This window comes from Astatotilapia calliptera, chromosome 10 (assembly GCF_964374335.1).
Source record: "Astatotilapia calliptera chromosome 10, fAstCal68.1, whole genome shotgun sequence".
NCBI classification, from domain to species: domain Eukaryota; kingdom Metazoa; phylum Chordata; class Actinopteri; order Cichliformes; family Cichlidae; genus Astatotilapia; species Astatotilapia calliptera.
In genome coordinates this window covers 9,488,136-9,509,566 of record NC_137431.1, presented here as the reverse complement: position 1 = coordinate 9,509,566, position 21,431 = coordinate 9,488,136, and the positions used below count along the sequence as shown (strand labels likewise).

General features: G+C 42.3%; 1 protein-coding gene across 8 annotated transcripts in view; it reads left to right on the top strand.

The window, feature by feature from the left end:
* Positions 1–914: 914 nt before the first annotated feature.
* ksr1a (kinase suppressor of ras 1a) overlaps positions 915–21,431 on the top strand; it is a 40,680-nt gene continuing 20,163 nt past the window's right edge. For 3 of the 8 annotated variants that reach the window (XM_080306996.1, XM_026182058.2, XM_026182055.2), the window contains exons 1-6: positions 3,995–4,876; positions 13,739–13,879; positions 18,563–18,710; positions 18,811–19,285; positions 20,511–20,692; positions 21,253–21,322. In XM_080306996.1, the coding sequence (XP_080163122.1) occupies positions 4,667–4,876; positions 13,739–13,879; positions 18,563–18,710; positions 18,811–19,285; positions 20,511–20,692; positions 21,253–21,322 (1,226 nt within the window). In that variant the 5' untranslated portion in view covers positions 3,995–4,666. Of the gene's footprint in view, positions 1,358–3,993; positions 4,877–13,738; positions 13,880–15,140; positions 16,085–18,562; positions 18,711–18,810; positions 19,286–20,510; positions 20,693–21,252; positions 21,323–21,431 lie in introns of those variants that run through there. The other 5 variants (XM_080306997.1, XM_026182057.2, XM_026182059.2 and 2 more) reach the window with 4 other exon arrangements.

Below are 21,431 nucleotides of genomic sequence, written 5' to 3'. Positions count from 1 at the left end.
TGGATAAATAAGAGCTAAAAACTAAAAGGTTTCCACTGGGAAGTTGTGTAAAAAATACCAGTAAAAACAGCAATCAGTGATGATCAAATTATTTAAAACCTGCTTGCTGTAACTAACAAAAGACTGCAAAGTTACAAAATTCTTAAGAATGAGTTTCCCACCAGTGGAACATCTCACAACTAATTATGCTAAATATTAACAGGACTGGGCGAAATAACAGAGGAACTCCCAGAGCTTTTCTAAAGTAAAGCTGTGGAGTGGGTCATCAAGTTGTGAAGGCTTTGTGGGCACATAGGCCAACAATTTAAAATTCTATGGACGCTTAATGATTTTATCATCTACAGAAGTCTCATTAAAGAAGAAAAACTCATACTGAATTGATCCTTCAAGTTACACTAAAACTGAAATCTTTTTTTTTAAATCACAGAAGTTGCATTCATGGATAAAGAGAGAGACCATCTGGCTCAATAGCCAGCATCTGTGATGGTATCTGCGCACATGGTATGAGTAATTTGTAAATCTGTGAAGGTCCCATTAATCCTGTGAACAATATATACAGGTTTGGGAGCCACATATGCTGCCATTCAGGGAAGAACTTACTTATTTCAACAAGACAATACACACCACACTCTGCGGGACACAACAACAAAAAGACCTCATGGTGAAGGAGTTCAGGTGAACTCTCCTGCCTGTAATCCAGAAACTGTTATCTAATGAAAACATTTATGATTGGATAATTACTACTGGGCTAAATAAATAGCCTGACTTGTGATGTTTTGTCTCACTGATGTAAAAATCGCGATTGTGCAGAATTATAGAAAATACTTAAGGGTTTACAAAGCTATGTGTACCTGGGATAAGTATCCAAACAGTGCAATGAGACAAGTGTCTTGTTAGCTATGCTGCAGGCCTCGTGGGCAGGCTTTCCAGGTCAGAGGTCGCGGGTCTTAAATGCTGTTTTTGGGGCTCACCCTCTGAAGACCTGAAGGGATGCCTGCTGGGAATCCTGGCTAGCAAAGCAGATGGAATTAGATTGTCTACGGTCTAATTTAATCTAAAGCCGGGAGCTCCGTGCCGCGTGTTGTGCCTTGGCTGTCCAATAGTACAACAGTTTAAAGGGCTTAAGAGACCATGAGGCTGGGAAAGGATCATGTCGTCCTCAGCTCTCTGAGTTGTGTCAAGCGAGCTGACCGTTGTGCTTATGCTCCACTCAGATACTTGTGGGATTTCTTACATGATGTACAATCATATTTCTGAGGTCAATGGCCAGTTATTTTCAAGTATCATTTAAAATGGAAACAAAATCTTGGGGGAAAAAACTGCAGCAAAAACAGAAAATGGGGAGGAAGAACAAATGGTGAGACTGATTTTTTCTTTTTTTTGTTGTCCTTATCAATACGGTACATGTTTCACGAGAAAGAGCGCACATGAGGTAAAAAAATAAAAACTGCTCAAAATTCACCTTTTTGTCATATGTGAGTTTAATAGTTATGTCCCCTACAAAGACACAGGATCCAAAAATAGCTGTCGTTATATTTCGAAACACAGAATAACCATCTTTTCCATTTTGCTCGGTGTGTTTGATTACTAGAGCATGTCCTCGAGTAGAGAAACTTTTAGCATACTAGTATTGTTTTCTTTGTAAAGCCCTTATTACAATGATCCCTCTGTTACCGCTTTGTAACTTGATTTTGAAGGCAGAGAGGAGCTGAAATTGGCGTGGTGTCCTGCTGGCATTTCATCATCAAATCTGTGCTGTTAATACAGCAAGGCTGAATTCACAAAGTGGTGGACCAACAACAACAATAACTCGAGAGTGAGACTTTGTGTCTGTTTCATTCCATTACAGCAAGGCTCCTACATGTACTTCTAATATATTTGTGAGAAAGTTACAGTGTCGCCTTGAAAAGATAAAGCAATTCAACAAGCTGCTTAGTTTAATCGACTTACATTTTAATATTTCATATAGCAATCTAAGCTTGTCGGATTTCCTAGTAAGTCTCTTTTGTGTTTCAGTCGAGATTTAGGTCTGTCCAACTTGACGTGTTGTTTGTGAGTAAATATTGATTAAACTTCAAACATAAAGAGACTACTTATCAGCGTCACCTTTCTCAACCCATGATTCTAAATTTAAAGAACTTGCTTATACTGTATGTGCATTAATAAACATAACATTTTAATACAGCCGGGTTACAGATTATTTTAAGCCGAACTAAAGTTGTTCATTTTGACTTTAATAGCTTCTAGTGATTTGAGGCTGACTCAGTGGTGTACCAAAACAGCTAGAGTGAGGTTTCTAATCCCTCTACTTGGTTTTTCACTTCTGCACTGTCTGATTTCTATGTGCTACCATGTGCGGCTGATATTTGGACTGGTGTAAATTTTTTTTTTTTTTTTTTTTTTTTGGCCAGTGTAAGACACAGTTACATTTTCCCTGCAAATCAGAAGAGGAGAAGAGACAGACAGATGGAGGAGAAGGAACACAGGGCTACATGAGAAGTGACTCACGTTCCATTGTATAATCAGGGTATATTAAAGGAAGGAACATCACACCCTCATTGCAGCAATAAGCCATGTGTACTGCTACTTAACGGTTGTGGAAACCTGCAAATTCATCCCACCCCCACAGATATAATATGCACTGTCCTGATATGAGGACAGACGACCTACCTCGGCTTCGACTTTGCAGTAACAAATTGTTATTCCTTCATTTCTGCCTCCATGCATCCTATGGCTTTCGATGCTCTGTGAGGATGACAATAAAATCACTTTTTAGTCTCTTTTGTGCCAAATATGCATATAAAAGTGTACTAAATATGCACATATCCTTTATTCTCTGGGTGTAAAGCTCACTTTTACTCAAAGTACACCTTGTATATTTCACTATGCAGTTATGATGTCGCCTACAGTCTGTGAGCTTGAGCTGATGAGCTGAGGATTCAGCACTGATTCACAGTCTTTAAATAAATGTAAATACAAAGAATGTGGGGATATACTAGTCGGCACTCTTGTAATCATATTGCTAAATTTCCTATCCAAATAGTTCTTCTGGTGCATCAGCTTTGCTCCGCACAGTATAATGACAGTGTATGGAGCTGCAAGTGAGGTGAAAGGTGGTGATTATTCTTGGTGTCCAAAGCTACTCTAGAATTGCCCTGCCTCTCTGTACAGATCTGCAATCAGAATAGAAAAAGTGGGAGTATGCTGAGGCCTGGACGTCCTCGTAGCACCACAGCAGTATATTTTGCATTATTTTGCAGTTGCTTTATTATCTACTTTGCTGCCAAAAAGCGATTTCCACTATTTGCTAAAATGACCTGCTGGCCTATAATCTGTCAAACATATCTATCATGAATGGTGTCAAGTCATTTTGAAACACAAAGATCATTCCTGTTACAAGGTAGGACCTATACAAAGTCATTTACATAATCTTTATTTATCTAGGTATATTGGTGATTTTAGGCCTATTTGGGGGGGGGGGGGGGGGGGGGTACTTAGCATCCCTAAAAAAATCACAGTAGTAAAGTAATATTCATTCAGTAAAGTAATATTTTTTGGTATTACTGAATGGATACCAATGGATATCTGTTGGAGTGGGTACAGGTTACAGTTAACACAGATTTAAATGTCCACAGTTGTTGATGTGGTGATGTTACAGTGCAGTCACACTGAGGTTTTTAAGTAGAAGTAAGAGATAAGTAGTTGCGTAAGTAAGATGGACTGTCTTTATGTGGTTAAGAGACTGAAACAGCACATTTCTCCTCTCACTCACTTTTCTACAAATAGTTCTTTAACTTACTTTGAAAAATTCTGGAGAACATTGTTGAGCCTAACGGCCTTTACACAGACACGTGTACTGTATGCATTACATTATGATTGGAGGCTGAGCCCCCCCTAAATGTTTCATCCTAGAATCGCCCCTGGATTTAGGCTTCTCTACCTGTGACCCTGCATACTAATCTTCTCCCAGCTGAAAAATGGTCACAATAGGAGAAGCACGGACATTTAAAACAACAAAAACCCTGATAAGTGCCAGTAAGCACGTGACAGTGGATCAGCCTGCAGTATATCAAAACTGTTTAATGCAATTAAGCCGTCGTTAATTGTATTATTAATACGCTTTTCCTAGCTTGCAATACAACAAAAAATAAATTAAAAATAAATAGGAGGACACCCGGATGAAGACAAGTTACTTTAATACTTCTCAAAACCTTCATTTTCTTCATTCGCTTTCTTGCGTGAGCAACTAACGAACGACAGAGGAGTGCACGTTGGTGTAACCCATATGACTTCATTTCCCAGATTGCACCGCGCTCCATGATGTTCCCAACAGCTGACAGACGGTGGAAGCCTCTGTCAGAGCTGTGTCGGTGGAAGCTTTGAGTATCCTCTCAGTCGAGCCTCACTGGACTTTGGACCCGGGTCACCGTCGAGCACCTTATTTTCATCTCTGTCAACATTTTTGTTTGCACACAGGGCTTCCATTTCTTTTCTTTTCTTTTTTTTTTTTTCCAGATTCGGAGCTGGGGACAATTGCTGTCAGCTAACTTCCACAATAGGTCGCTGCGTCGCCGGACTGCTGCATATGTTTGATTTATTTTTATTTTACATTTTTTTAGCTTAACACTTTGACTCCAGCCCTTCCAGCCGTGCCCAATGCCGAGGAATGGATAGTGTGTCTGCTAAAGGCGGAAAGATGGTCGAGAGTGATGAGCAGCCGGAGAGGGATAGCGGCGGTGGCGCAGCGATGGCCGCGCTACATCAGTGCGAACTGATCCAGAATATGATTGATATCTCCATCTCCAGCTTACAGGGGCTACGCACCAAATGCGCCGCCACCAACGACCTCACACAGCAGGAAATACGAACTTTAGAGGTAATGAGCTTCCCCCTCTCCTCCTCCTCCCGAGCACGGGCTCCGTGCATAAGCCCCGTCCGGAGATAGAAAGCAGTATAGCCAAATTGCGGAGTCATGAAGCCCCAGCGCTATGTCCGCCTCCCAGGCTGAATATTGGCTGAGGCGCCCTATCAGTGTCAGTGAGCCGAGCACATTTTGTCGCTTTACGGGCTACTGCTGGCTCGCTGTGTAGAGGTGACTCAAAAATAAACATTAAAAAAAAAAACAATAAAAGGAGCTCATAATGAAGTTTTGCTTTGTCCCGTTGGGTTTTACTATCCCTCTAGAATATTCTTTATTTGCCCGGAGCTCCTTGGATAGTTCCCAGCACCGTGCCGTGCAGCTGTATTGAGCCTGGCCTCATGGCACACATTCAATAGACACTCACGGCTTTTATTTATATAGATATATGTATATGTTCGTGTATGGCGCTCTGCACTTGGTTTTGCCTCCATACAGTGGGGCCTGTGAGACAAATACAAATGTACGACGCGATCCATGTGGTTACCCCCTCCCCAACCTCATCCAGCAGGCAAAGGCTGGTGTGCTGCTGCTGCTGCTCTCCTGCATCTGGATGCCGATTCACCTACGTCGTGCGGGGATGACTTGACATTGCTTTGCGCGTTGCTCTTTTGGAGCAACATACCCTACTATAGCAGGCGGCACGGTGGAGAAGTCATGCCTGGTGGCGTGCAGGCGTCAGCACAGGACGCACGCTATATTGCTCTCACTTCGCATGTTTCAGGAAAATTCAAATGAGGGACGGGGGAGTGCGTTTTTTCGGTTTACCACATAATGATAACTGATACATGCGAAACAGGGTTATACATATAGCTCTCTTCTGCAGTCGTTTCAACAAAAGGGCCAGTTGTTTGTTTTTTTTAAAAATCTCAGGCCTGGATGTTGCTGAGGAGGGTGATGGGAAGAGGAGGGGGGGGGTGCTGTGGCATATAAATGGCTGATACAGACAGTATATTTTGATGAGGCTTGAAGATGTGGAAAACAGTTGAATATTACAAGTTCAAAGCCTTCAAATGTCACAGTGACATCCTGGAGACATAATAGATGATGGGGGTTTTCTGGTTCATGGTTTATTTAAAGCCTTGTACCTTAGCTAAAAGGAATACTCACTCCTGATTGGCTAGAGGCTATCAATTATCCATGTCTCTTTTATCTCTTTATAACCAAACACCCCGTGAACAACTGGGCTGTTGCCCTACATTAAAAAAAAAGTATTGCTTTCTATTCAGCCTCACAGTGATATAATGAGCTACTTTCTAGAAATACTTAGCGCGGTCCAGAATTGCTGCTAATGAAGGAAGAAGCCCCTTAAACGACAGGTTACACTGTGTCCGTAACCTCTTAGAATCACAAATACAAATATCACCAGCAAGGCCTGGGGGGGTAATATTTTACCCAAAGGCAAAGGAGAGATGACTGAGCTGTTTTATGGACTCAGCTGCAGCTTTTTATCCAGTTTGAGAATACTGTATGAATCTCTATAAAATAATTTGGTTCCTCCCTCGCTGGCTGACAGGCATCAGGTGCGAGTTGGCAGCTATTCTGTGCAGGAACAAATTTTTACAGGCTCGAGTAAAGAAGCCTGGTCTTAAAAGAACATTCAAATTCTTCAACTGAATGAAACCAAAGCAAACAAAGCAAATCAGTTTGGATATTTGTAGCCTTTCTGTTCGGTCCCAGCCGAAACCCAAAACCATATATGTGTGTGTGTGTGTGTGTATATATGTGTGTGTGTGTGTGTGTGTGTGTGTGTGTGTGTGTGTGTGTGTGTGTGTGTGTGTGTGTGTGTGTGTGTGTATATGATCAAATATGGGCCTGAGCTGAGCTAGATAAACGGGTTCAAAACAAAGAGTACAAAGCGAATCCTGCTCCACATTTTCACCCCCTCTTCATCTGTGGTCATGCATACCTTGTCTCTGGAACAGGATGTGATCTGGCAGAGTACTTCCTGAGAAATGCTGTCATGTGGACACATTTTGCACCAGCATTGTTCTATATGACAATGGACAGGCCGTGCCGCTCTCACATGTTTCTTGAAGGCTCCTGGGTCTCTTTCCTGTGCCTATGAGACCGTTATTAGGGGCTGTCTCTGAAAGTCAGAAGTGGAAGCAGTGGATGTGGTTACTTCAAGTCAAAGTTTGCTGCTTTATAGACCTCGCAAGCTTTCAGGATCCTTTCCTGCTGTAGGATCAGAATCAGAAATCAAACGAGTCCTGAAGGGGAGATAAAAAGTGCATCAGTCTGCGTTTCATTATCTGATTTTATGCCTCAGCTGTACGTGTGTGTGTGTGTCATTGTATTTTTTCTTATTTCCACTGATTATAGCTGTACTTTTGATTGTTTAAACTGCTTCAGCGACTAGTTGGCAGTGAGCTCACGGTGCAGCTGTTCATACACGCTGCGTTGTTACTGCAAGTGGCAGCATAAAGATAAAAAAATCTGACAACAATCGACTTGTCTGAGAACACGTGACTCGTAATATCTTAGATCACAGCTCTAGTGGAAACGTGCAGTCACCTCTTGGGTTCCTTTGTGTAATTCTTTGCCATGCAATGACTGTGTTTGTGTTTGCTATGCCAAGCCAGCCTAAATGGATCCTTTAGCACAAGATTTTAAGGCTGTTCAAATGTTGCAGTTGCTTTATTTGTCCTTATTTTCTAATTTTGTAGACCGTTTTTAGAGAGTTAGCAGACTTTGGAGTGATTTTGTCACGCTTTTCTTAAACTGGATGCTTCCTACACAGTAAAACAAATGGGGTAGTAACAAGAATTGGGAAAAAAAAAGACTGATGTGATGAAATCTTAAAGATAAGCAGAGATCTTTGGCAGGAGGGGAGAATACAGTTGCGGTCTGCTGATATAGATAGTTTTCTGTCTCCGAAAAACTCAAGACAAACTGAAGAAGACATTTGGAAGTCCTATTTGCTGTTCTCTGGGTGTGTTCTTCAGAAAGCATCCATTTGTAACATGAAGGATTGGTTTAGTAGGGTTATCAGACGGGCATGATAATGTTTCAATCATGATAATGTATCGTGCCAGAAACGCCGCTAGGGTTAGATGTCTTTCAGGCTGAGGAGGGTATTAGGGATCCTCTGCCGATCAGCGGTCTTACTTCCCACAGCTTTACTGGCACGCTCTTTTGAAACCACCTCTTGCCTTCATTGTGTAGTTTCACTTCTCACTTGGGCCCTCTGTTAGATTCTTCTTACTACATTCCCCGTCTCTTAGAAGTAAGTGGATTAGTGCATTGGTCGTAGATTTCAAATGACTCTTAAGAAGTATTGTGTGAGAGGTGTTGCTTTTCCAGGCGTGCGCGAGATGTGTCTGATGAGGTGGGGCGTGCAGTGGTTGCAGCGGCATGCCATGGTTCTAAAGTTCCAGCAAGCACTCCACCATGCAACCGTCATATCAGAGGAGGTCTGTTCTGCAGCGAGGCATGGATATCGTTCCTGCTGGAGCTGCGAGTACTTTTAATTTGTGTGTTGAATTTGAGCAGTCTGTGTGAGGTCAGAGTAGTTGTCACGCTTGTGGTGCGAAAGGGTTATCTTTCCCATATTGCACTGGAGTGCAATCAAGAGCAGCTTGAACTCACTTTATTCTCTCATTGAGAGAGCTTTATTATTCCACTTGAACTGTGTGTGTGTGTTTGTGGGGGGGGGGGTTTCTGCCTTGCCAGTGAGAGGATAATGATACTGGCCTCTCAAATGGAGTGCTAACTGGTACTTCACTTTTCACACGTTAATCCCACTCAGGCTTAGGCTCTGTCTGCCTCTCGTGGTGCTTCTGTTACATTTACTGTAGCTCTTCATGTATGCTTGACTCTTGCTTTATTGCATCCACGCATCCACTTGCTCTGCCTTTTAGCACCTTGTTTGTTCCTGAGCCGTAATCCCAACAGAATCTCAACTTGGAAAACAAATGCACCCTAATATCAAGTGCTTTGCTCGTGCACGCTGGCCTTAAATGGTGTGTTCTGAGGTGTGTGTGTGTGTGTGTGTGTGTGTGTGTGTGTATATATATATATATATATATATATATATATATATATATATATATATATATATATATATATATATATATATATATATATATATATGAGAGAGATATAGATATATACATTGATGCTGTAAGTCTTTCCATAAAAGCAGCCTGTGCCCTTACCTTTCTTTTTCATCACCTCTCTATGTAATGCAAACAGCAAAGCGTCACTCTGTTTTGTCTCCTCACAGTGTTGGAGAGAGTTTGCTGCGCGCTCGTGGTGCGAGCTGTTGTGGCTGCGTCTATATTTAGACATCTTTCTTCCTACGCATTTTCAGGGTTGGTTGTTAAATAAGAAAATCAAATGACGCGCAAAGAGCCCGTTCGATAAGGGAGAGCAGGGAGGAAAGGGGAGGGGAGAATCAAAGCCAATCCGCTGTGCTGCTTCTCATGACATGACAACTGCTGTGTGTGTGTTTGCTGTTGGGGGGGTATAAAGGAGGAAACACAACTGTAGTGACTATATCAGCCCTGACCCTTTCTCTGTTTGTTGTTGTTGTTTTTGTTGTAACCAATAAGATAGAAGTACATACTGTTGAACAGTGTAGGCAGATGTTGATCTATTCTTAAACCGACTGGGGGTGAGTTGAGGATTGCATCCTGTAATTTTGAGGCCTGCTGTACTTTTTTCTTTTCTGGGAAGAAGGGATTTGCTTTGTCTAGCTGTAAATCATACCTGGTTGTAATTGTCTAAAAATAGACCTTTTAAAATGTTTAAAAGTGCAATGCCTCACAGCAGCTTGTAAACCTTACATTTTAACTGGCTAAACTTGCCACATGTTCTCCTCTTAGACGTGTCTTGTTTGGTCTGTCTGAGGCTCAGACAGACACGTACCCCTGGACCTACCACTCCCACCCAGCATCGACTTGCATGGGTGCTAACAATGATGGAGGAGGGGCAATTTATAGGCCATTGTCTTGGACTGTCAACTGTTTATACCCGACAGACACACCCCCACCTCCCCTCTGTGACCTGGCCCCTGCATAAATATGTCAAGATTAGATTTTTTTTTTCCTGTTTTGGCCAATGGTGACAATGTAGCATACAGATATGATGAAGCAAATCTCTGGGACACAGTTTTAAGAGGTGCTTTGACTTTAAGTGCTCTCTACTTTCTGTTCAATCTCCACCAAAACTTATATCGGTATCTCCTCTTTGGGTTTTTCTTACCTAGTCCAGAGGGGCCACATGGCTAATGATATATGACATAAGGCGTGTTCTTATTCAGCGAGCCTGTTCTGACGACAAGACGTGAGTGCAGATTTCTGGGCGGGAGAGCTGACCTTCATCTGCGAATAACATTTCCGGGGATAGAGCATTGTTGCTCAGTTCTGTGATAGGGCCACGCTTATAGCCTTGGCAGGTGCACCGAAGTGGCTGTGTCAGCAGGAGCCTTGAGAAAACAAAACAACTGAAGCGGTGGGATGTGCTCCCCAAGTCTGCTGTGTCAGGCTGGCCTGTGCTCGGACTCCCTTCTCCTTTCCTCGGTGCCCAACAAACCGGCTGTCACTCATCCCCTCGCAGCATTAGGCTGTTGCCATGGTGTTGTTTAGCTCTGCTGACAGGTGGGCTCTGACGCCATTTCCCCCCCTCCTCCTCCTTCCCCCTCCGGGCCACACGTCAAACACTGCTTTCTCCCCTTTGCACCAAAAATAATATCCACCAGGCCAGCCTGCCATTATTTTGTTGACGTGTGCGTGCCTGTGCTCTTCTTATGCACAGTACTGATATCGGTGAGGGGGTTTCGTGCTTGTGTCCTCCTGTCTACCTTACCCATTTAGATGATAATGGGTAAAGAGACTGCTCTCTGTGGGAGGAACAATATAAAAGAAATGTTGGTCGTGTTTTTGCTCCTACACATTGGGATGTTTATATGGTGATATGTATGTTGCCTGAGCTCTGTGTTTCACATGTTTGGGAAAATCCCACTGAAATGTTGCTGACGACTCAGAAGAGGGGTTGCTAGGTAACCTGACGTCACAGGGCTGCACTGGTGTATAGGGAGGTAAAGCAGGAGGCTAGCTCATTAGCCACACTGAGCAAATGCCATGCTAGGCCTGATCTAAAAAACCAAAAGGACTACAGGCTCTGTTATTCTGAGTTTATAATGGATTGGATGTCACATTTATCACAGGTTCACTTTGTGCAGTCCTGCTTCTATCTCCCATCTACTCCGTATACATGGGTCTGTGTGTGTGTGTGTGTGTGTGTGTGCACGCCAGTACATTTGCATACATGTCCATATGTAAAAAGGTTTCCAGCAAAATATGTTCCTGTCTTTTCACTCCTCCCAGAGAGGGAGCTGGTCTTACTTACTGGCCTCTAAGGCCAACCTCTGGCAGCTGAATGCATGTTCAAGTCAGAAATGCTGCTCTGTTTTTGTCCTTTTTTAGTAAAGCTTGCTTGCACTCTTTGGCATGTAAGACCTAAACGTTTGTATTTAGGCACATTCGATTTAGCCAAAGAAGCTTTTATGACAAGGTGCTTTCTTGTGTGCTGGTAATATTTCTTTTTCATTGGATTACATTCAGTTTTATTATTTTATAATGCTCTCACTGCAGCTGATGATTGACGACTGCTCGCAGAGCTAAAAAGCTTCAGTCAGGGTCAACACGTTGAGAATTTAACTTCTTTCTATCATCTTTCATCTCTCTGGCCTCCAGTGGAGAGGCTTTTGTTGGCTGCTGTGAAGAAGCCTTTTTACATCCCAAGGCCACACTTTCCGAGAGAAGCGCGGTATGCTGTACGAGTTTCTGTCTGGTCGGTGAGTAGAGGAAGCTCAATGAGCAGAGAAAGACACACGCTCGTCGCTGTTGCCCAGGCACTCGAGAGGTGCACGGTGGGTCGAAAGGTAGCTGGTGCCGTTCAGCTCATCTCAAGGTGCTGCCTGCTGTAATGGATTCTTACAGATAGACGGTGAGATAAGGACACTCTATACAGTCACGCTGAGCTGCACAATGCAGGCCGTTGCAAACCAATACCACGGCGAGCATTGTTATACTTACTCACAGGACCACTGCGCTCAACGTGGGTTTTTTGGAAGGCATCAGATTAAATTGTTACAGCTTTACATTTTATTTGTGCAGACTCCAGTGGAATCATTTGCATTGATAGGCCGATCATTTATTCCTCTACAAAAACAAGGTAAAGCAATATTAACTGATGGGATGTTAACTGATGTTGGGTCTGATGTCATGAGACACTACAACAAAGGTTGCACCCAGCCTGCTAATTAAAAAAAACTGAGGAGAAGTAGGTGTCTGTGCATCTTGTTGAAAGGAATACTTTATTTAGAACCTGACAGAGTTACAGCTCATCTCAATATACTGGACAATAGTTTTATATTGTACACATAAAGGTGTACAGCTTACAGTGGTGTTCTTTGGGTTATACACCTCTTATTTCTTTCTCCAAACATAAGCAGCATTTATGCAGCCCAAGAGCTCTAGTTTTGTCTCATCTGACAAAAGGACACATTTCCAGTACATATAATCTTTCTCCAGGTTGTCCTTTGCATATTTCAGTCTGGCTTGAAGGTGTCTCTTGGTTTGTCACCTCACAGTACATTTCTGTGCAGGGTTCCAGTGATTGTCTTCTTTGAGATTGCAATTCCGTACTTGGCTAAGTCATTCACTAGTGTCTTAGCAGGTGTTCTGGTGTCTTTAAACACATCTCTCATTAGTTTTCTTTCTCTGTCAGACTTGTCCTGTACTGTGTTTGAATATCTTGATGGTATTGCTCTGTGGTAACTTTGTTTGTCCATCTACCTTTTTTCTCAAATCTAAACTGATTAGTGTCTCAGTTTTTAACTTGGGAATTGATTTTACAAACTCTGGGCATTACAAAGTTAAAGCACACCGTTGCACAGCAGTGCTTTGTGCTATGGCTCAGTTAAAAGGTCCGTTTTTCAGAGGGCTAATAATATCATGGTCATTTTCGCTTTCTCTGTAATAATTCTGTAGTGCAAATAGAAATAATTCATGGTTTCTAAAGAAATGTAGTATGTTTAGAAATGCTATGATGAAAGCCCCTAGCTCTATTAAAAATAAAGAAAAAAATTAACTTTGAAAAAAATTAGAAAAATGACATGTAAAGGAGAGAAGAATTGGCCTCATAGAGGCATCACATCGTGGACACATTGTGCACAATGTGTTAAACCTGGAAAGAAAATGATGGCTCCTTGGCTCTGTCATGAAGTGGAGGGTAAAAGATTTGTAGAAGCTCAGAGAAAATAAGAAAGTTTGAAGGAAAATGCCCGTGGGACGAAACTAGTCACATGGGCACTTTCTTTCCATCACTCTGAACTTTGATGCTTCTCAGCTGCAAACAGACACATTTGCTTTGGCAGCACTGCTGATGCTCTCATTAGATGACCAGGTCATTGTTCCTCTGGATAATAATAGCAGTTTATATCTAATTAGCTTGTCTCTTTGAGGGCACAGGGAAACATTGGAGCTGTCACTGCAGGTACACTGAGCTCAGTAGAGGGGGAATAAACAGTAAGCGAGGGTGTGGAGATATTCACGTGTCTGACTTTATCGTAACAGAGGCTCATCTGGTGTCAGGTCAGTGTCATGTCACTCGTGTGAAAACAGCAGTTTTCGGTCTGTTTCTGCTTTAAAGGTGGTACCTCTGCAACAATAAAACCCTGCCAACACAGGTGTGACAGATACCCTTCACAGTGAATGCCTGCTCTTTCTCATGTAGCTCGTAGCAGACTCCCAGTCTCCCCCGCTAACCTGCCCCTCCCTTCTCTGCTATGTTCTCTATTGCTCCCTGCAGGTGAAGCTGATGAAATACATCTGTAAACAGCTCCAGTGCAAGCAGAAAGTGCCAGAGACAGAGAGGCCCGAGGCCCTAGACAGCTATCCACACTTGCGAGACTGGTTACGCACCATCAACCTGCGACCAGAGCTCATTGAGGTAGGTCATCGTCTGGGCGTACTCTGGCCGGAGTGACTGGCGTTTGTCTCCCGTTTACAGCTGTTCTATAAGCACATCAAAGACTGCGTATAAAAGTCTTTTATATGCAGTCTGTGATGTGCACTCAGTCAACATTCACATGTGCATGAGGAATTAACCAGCGGCCGTCAAAGTGCCTTTCAAAAAGAGAAGCTGCTTCATTTTTGACGTCCTGAGAACGGCAGCGCCAAAATCTAAACTTGAGCTGATTCATTTCAGATAACTGTTTCTACTGTCAAATTTTATTTTTTTGTTACTGAAACAAGGCTCACAAAACTAGCAAAGCAAAAAAAGCGAAACTGGAAGAGACATGCTGGTCTGTGCTCGGAGAAAGTCTTGAATGCTTCAAAAATCTCATTCTCAGCCTTCTGCTGCTATTTATAGCTCCATGCCATGTTTGTAAGAGGGAAGAGAAGGCCCTTTTTATACAAGTGTACAAAGTGTACTTATCTTTATTATAGTTCTTTAACTGATCCACTCTGTGCCTTTTCTTTTTCATTGCTCTAGCATTGTTGATGGTTACATGTACATTAAAAAAAAACCCCAGGTATATTAAAGTCTTGTTTTTCAGTAGATTCTTTTAAAATAAGATAATGACCTGTTCCTTGCCTAAACATACACAATTAGCATTTATTTAGGTGCTGGATCACTTGGGCTGTGGTGGAACCAGGGTAAGGTCTGTTTCACTTTCTGTCGGTCTCCCAAAAAGACAATGACCCAGAAAATAAAGAACTGACCTTGGGTGTGAGAACCATGTAGTGCAGTAAAATGTTTAATATGTGTTGTTCAGCACCGCTCAAGTGTCCCGCTCCTGAACTGTGACTCCAGCCTGCTAATCTGCGGCTGACACTGACCTCTGACCTCCTCGTGTAGCAGTGGGGAGTCTTGAGCAGAGAGATTTCCTGCAGAAAGCCTCCCTTATTAATGCAATTTCAGAACTCGCTATTTGCTGTCACTTCTGATCATGATGAAACTTTAGAGCATTGCCGTGTGCAGTCTTCCATTGCAGAAGCTACCAGCTGGTTAACTTATCATTTTTGTTTCAGTGTTGTTTTTAAGCTCCGCTATTGTTTAGTGGCTGTCAGCTGTTTGTTTGTTTGTTTTAACGCCTGGATTTATCATTTTTCTTATTGGGTTGTCAAAATTGTCTCTCCTTTCTCTCTCCCCCTGTCCTGTCCTGTCCTGTCGTGTCCTGCTGTAAACTGTTTTAATCCATGTCAGCTCTTATGTGTTTTTGTCGTTCCAGTCCATTTGTCTTTGTTTTGTGACCTGACGGTAACCTGCTTTATTTTTAAAACTCTTCTGCACTCGTTATTCTTTAATATGTGCCGGCCTTGTATGTGCTTTGTGTTGCGGCCTTGTTCCGTATCTGATTATTTGTGCTCTGTTTACTGTTTAGTCCATTCACTCTTAAACCTCACTTCCTTTCAAAAGAATTTAGCTTTGCACGAGACACGATGAGGTTTTCTGATGAAATAGAAAGTGCTCATTTGTATGTCTTGTAGACCGGCGGGGACATCCCAAAGGACGAAGGACTGTAGCGGCATTTTGATGACCTATTTAGACCAAATATTATTAGACTGAGAAGTCTACAGCGCATCTCCTCACTTTATACTATGATGGCTAGATTATGTGATGGACAGTCCAGTTTTATTTGTAGCTGAATTATGTAGATGACTTAATACAGAGAATTCCTACTGGGGATTCTAACCTGTGAAGGGCCCATATTACGGTAATTAAAACAGAGCCGACATAATACTGCATGTATAGGAGGCCCCAGTGAAACGGTCACGTATGCAGGCTTTGCTGTAACTATGTTCTGAGTGAGGAAATAGAATGAGAGTAGAGGGCCGACAGCAACTTTAAATATCACATCACTCACCCCTTACATGTGTGTGGTTTAGTGTGTGCGTGTGCTATGTTTTGGTTCTAGTGTACACACTAGTGTGGGAGGTTGCCCTAGTTTTGTGATCAGTGTTTGCCCCTGAGAGCAAGGGTTTAACCTGACTGATAAGTGATTGCGTACTTCCCCAGTCAAAAGAAACATCCTAAACTCACTGGATTTGGCCCTATTTCCTTCTGTCATCCATCAGTTGTTGATTGCACTGTTGTTTTATTTCGCCGCTTCAGTAACTCGGCTGTAAAAAGAAAGCCCCGCCCTTCCAGGTTTGTACATCTCCAATCTTGCAGACTACATTTTTTTTAAAGCACATAAAAGGCTGGAAACAGAGGAATATGAAAGGAAAACTGCAGTGCTAAATGCTTAAATAAGTGGGAGTTGGTAGTACACTGGAGGTCATAAAGAACGCCTCCACTTTTTTCAGTTTTTATTGAAATTTGAGGAGATTGACTTGAGCGAGCAGCCTCGGTGATTCACTGTAATGCTACAAGTTCAGATAAAATAAATGCATTAAAAAAAGTTTCAATAGTCAAGAAATGGAATAATCATCCAAATGGGGTTTGAGTATCAACCAAAGTGGAACAGTCTGGTTTACGACACCCTGTGATGCCTTATTGTTGAGTTTTACTGTCTGCTGAAATAATAAATTTTCAAAAATGGGAAGTAAAAAAGGAAGACAGCCTGGGTGGTTAGCAAGATGACCCAAAACATTAGAGAGGAACTAGACAGCGGGCTAAAAAGGAAAGCCACACAGAGACGAGTCTTAACCCTTTCATACATAGTGGTCACTACAGTGGACAGCTATTCAGAGGCTGTTTCCTTGTATTTGTGTCAGTGTTGATGGTTTAATAGCACATAAACCACTACATTGGACACTGCTGTGTCACTCCATAACCGGCCACCCACTGGTTGTTTAATTACTACAGATGTATGACGTGTTTCATTGTAATCATTGTTATTTAACCCTTTCATGCATGAATTATGACAACCTCTGTCAGGATTTTTTTCTTAAGGATTTTTATTCATCTTTTCATGCGTAAAGACGAATAAAAATACTTAAGAAAAAAATCATGATTGAGGTCGTCATAATTCATGCATGAAAGGGTTAAACATGTGGCGCTGGTTTAGATGTGTAGAATTGGGAAAGCAAAGCAGAGTAGATGTATAACAAAATTAATTTCATAATTAATAAATCCGTGTTTAATGGTTTGTTACCATTAACCTAAAAGTGAAGCTAAACGTGTGCAATGTGACTTTATTTTGAAATTTTATCAACTTTATTTTTTTGTATTTTTTTGAATTTAAAATAACACAACAACTATTTGTTTAACAAATGCTTTGTGGCTTTTTGTAAAGTTCAGCGTGATGCCTCCAGAGCTTTGTAAATGATACAGCGTAGTGCATTTAAAAAAGCTATTTGCATGGTTTATCTATAAAGCTAAATGTTTATAATACTTGTTTTAAAGAGTTGTCACTGTGGCTGTGACACGTGCATCAGTGGACTAACACTAAAGGACATGTTGTGCGTCTCTGAGAGGCCCATGGCTCTGTATAAACCGCAGTATTTGCTGCTCTGAACATTGACCAGTGACTAGGCCTTCATCATTTACATAAATTTTTATATGCCCCAGTGTCATGAGAATGTAAATGTTGACAATGCTGATATTGTCTGGTATCAGCTGTGATATAACGCGTAATACAATATAATAGTCAGTCAAAAAAGTATCGCAAACTATTTACAATTTGCCTATTATAAAGTGCTACAATAATTTCCACTCTGAAACAAATGCTAGAAATATCGCAGCTGCTGAGTGGATTACATTTAGGGTTTAATTTCAATTTGTAAAGCAGTCATGATTAAGCGTTCTTTGTTTTAATTTCAAAACTGATAACTTTTCAGTATTAATAAAGATACAGACTTAATGCTTAATTAAATACTGGTCAGCTAATGTCAATCAAAACTAATGTGAGCACTGTTAACTTTAACACACTGCTAATCCTCCATTTGGATTTTTTTTTCTTTATTTATGACACCCAATACTTCATATTATTTACAATTCACAATTGTGTCCACATAGAGTATCCAAGCCTATATGAATTTGTGTCTTTATCCGTTCAGCCATTGGGGAAAAAGATTATAAAGCATGTGCTTCTGTTTTCTTACTTTGCGGCCCACTAGTGCTTCCCAGTTCTCACAGTGTGGTGTGTGTATTAACTCTGCATCTTACTGCATCACTGTTTACTTCCTGTTTTACTGTTGTCAAAGTTACCTTCACCATTGTACAGTCATTACACTTGTATAAGAGGTTTCACATAGACAGAAAATATTAAGCCATGTTTTTTGTCAAACCCCAGCTCAGGTTTGATCTTGGTGTTCAGCTTCTGCTCTACGCAGCTAATGAAAAATCAGATAAGCAGACAAAGTAGTGTTTGGAATACCCCAAACAAACAGGATTAACAGTGATTTCCAGGAACTGTCCCGAGTCAGATGTTGAATAACCTGCTGAGCACTGCAACATTTTGCCCTTTTTAACGCTCAGTTTCAGCCTCACTACAAACAGTGTTGTTGTGGCTGATTGAGGGTACACTCGGAACAAAAAATATTTTTTATGAATGCCATATAAGCATAGTTCTTTTGGGCTATTTTGCTCTCTTTTGTTGTACAAAGCTTGTCACTAACATACTGCTTCACGTTGTAATAGATTAGAGCTCCTGTCATGGGCTTTTGTTTTGCTCCTCTGAAGGCTGTGGAGGCAAAGCTGTCGCTGGATACCTTACTGCAGATGACAGGAGCTCAGGTGAGAGACACGATGCGAAGACTTGGGTCCAGCTCAGAAGAATGTGGCAGACTCGGTGCTGCCCTCTCTTGTCTAAAGAGTGCTACTGAATCAGGTATGGGTTTACACTTTGATGTTCCTAGAGTATATTTCCCACGGATTTTCTATTAGTCTTTTTATTTATTTATTTTTGGTCTGTTTCATGTCTCTTCCAGGAGGCGAACTAAGAGATGACAGCAGTCTCTGGCTGTCTGAGCCCACCAGGAGGGACAGCGGCTCTCTGCTGACAGCGGACCAGCTAACCAACCTGGGGACCCCACTCCGCACACACAGCCCCTCGCCTCTAGCCCGCCCATCCACCATCCAGTCCACCCCATCCACTCCCTGCGCAACCTTCCCCCACCCTCGCTCAGGCTCGGTGTCAGCGGCGCCCACGCCAGACGCACATGGCGACAGCCCTCTCACAGATCCATTCCCTATGTCCTTCGCCCGCGCAGCCCGCCTCCATGGGCACATCTCCACCCCACCTATAACGCCTCCTTCAAAGAGGCGTCACCGGTTGAAGCCTCCCTGCACCCCTCCCCCGCCATCCCGCAAGGTACTGCACCTGCTTCCCAACATCACACTGACGCGCAGCAAAAGCCACGAGTCTCAGCTGGGCAACCGCATCGAGGACCCTCCCACCAACAAGTAGGTGCTAAGCTGTTAATGGGTGGTTTGAAGAAACTGCTCAAGAATTCACCTCATTTGCAGCTTTTTATAAGTAGGTCAGACTGGAACTAAGTGGGGAATCCTCAGATGGCACTGTAATTGTGACAGATTGCTTCTGTTGTGGGGAGTGTGTATGTGTTTTGGGGGTTTTCTGTTTGCTTTTTTGGGGGGGGGGGGTATCTTTTATTTCACTGAAATTTGAATCTCAGCTTGTTTTTGCAGGAAGTGTTTAGTTTCTGCTGCTTCACAGAAAGGAAAAGGACAAAATTCTGATTTGTGCTGGCCAGCAAACGGCGTTGGCCAGCTGACAAGCCGTCTCACAAGGGATGTTTTTTTTTTTTTCCAGTTTGTTATTACTATCAACTGAAAGAGCACTTGTTGTTTGACATTTTATAAAGGACTTGATAAAATGCCCCGGTCCTGCCCGATGTCTCACTCTTAATTTCGCCTTGCGCTCTGTCGGGACAGAAGCAGTTTTCCTTAGATATGTCCTCATTCGCTCTCTCTCCCTCTTCCCCTTCCTCTTTCACATCCGTTCACATACTGCCTGTTGCTCCTTTGCTCTCGCTGTATGAGTGGAGCTAATCCCCACGCAGATTCCCAGAGATTATGAGTCATGTCAAAACAGGAAGTATTTCCTAGTTCTAATGCTCAGAGGTGGCAAGAAACACACAGTTTCTCTCTATCCCTCTCTCTCTTAATATCTAATGTTTTTTTAACCTCTGTACTAGGACTGGCTGCCCAAGCACAATGCAATCACATGTTTATCCATAATATCGGTTTGTGGAAAACTTTATTTTTAAAAAAAAATGGAAAAAATGGCTAACATAGGACACTATATGCTTTTGGAGGTTTATTCTCACTCTGCATATGTTGTGCAGTATATTACAAAAGTGTTACTTTATGTAAGGAGGTCGCAAGTCGCAGTACTAGACTGATAGTCTTTTTGCAAATTTTTGTGGCTACTCACGTGTTTGTGTGCATGTGCGTATAAACCACAGACCTGGCACCGCTTAGCCCTTCACTCCTTGTGACTTCACTCTGGGTGTTAAGGATGTCACCCTGCCCTTCGTGTGCCAATGCAATTAAGGTTCTCCAACGTGCCTCTCCCAGGCCCTTACATAATCTGTCCTGTGCAGTATAGTAAGCAAGCAGTTCAGTATACAGCACCTGCTGATTCACTCTTCTTTCTGTGCGTTTCCAGGTGTGTTAAAAAGAACAAGTTGTTCCTGAACATGCAAGTCAACGGTAACGGATGTGAGGATTCGCCTTCTCGCTACTCCGCCGTGTCTGCAAGGACACCCGGTGCCACCCCAGCTGCCAACACAGCACCTTACACCCTTCCTGGAACTCCCACACTGCTGGAGGAGCACAGCACAATTAAGAGTGAGTCAGCTGCATGCATGCACTTTTAATTTTGCTGAATATACCTGCTTAAAGTGGACTTATTGTGCTAATTTCCAGCTTCGTAGATCAAAATAGTTCTTGTATACGGGGCCTTGGTGCAACTTGTCAGTTCATTCTCTTAAAGACAGCTTTACTTTGTTTGTCTGAACAGATCTAAAGAACAGGTGTACTCAAAGCTTAAGACTGTGTTGTAAATGACCACATTAAGAACACAACCACTAAATGAGATATAACAGTAAAAAATGCAGTCTGAAATCTGAGCTTTTGGCTCATAGGAACTGCTACTACAGATGCACTGACATCACTATTTGAAATTTTGGCAATATTAAAATTGGAATCCACAGAAAAACAGGAGTAAAGACATTATAGGTCCACTTTACTGACACGATGTAAAAGTCTTTGGTTCTGCAACATTGCTATAATGATCTTGTGTGTGTTTTTGTGCTTGAATGTAAATAAAGGCTTTAACTTAACATCACCTCAGTCAGCCATCCTTGTAATCATTACTCATCATTTGCATTCTTTCTGTCTCTTTCTAGATAATGTAGCAGTGCATCGCAGCTCCCCACAAGCAATAAGGAGGGATATAGGGCTTGCAGTCACGCACAGGTAGACCTTTCAATGCCTAGAAAAGATAGATTTGCTGTTAATGCAATAATGGCTCAAGAGTTGGGAGTTCGTCCTGTAATCGGAAGGTTGCCGGTTCGAGCCTCGGCTT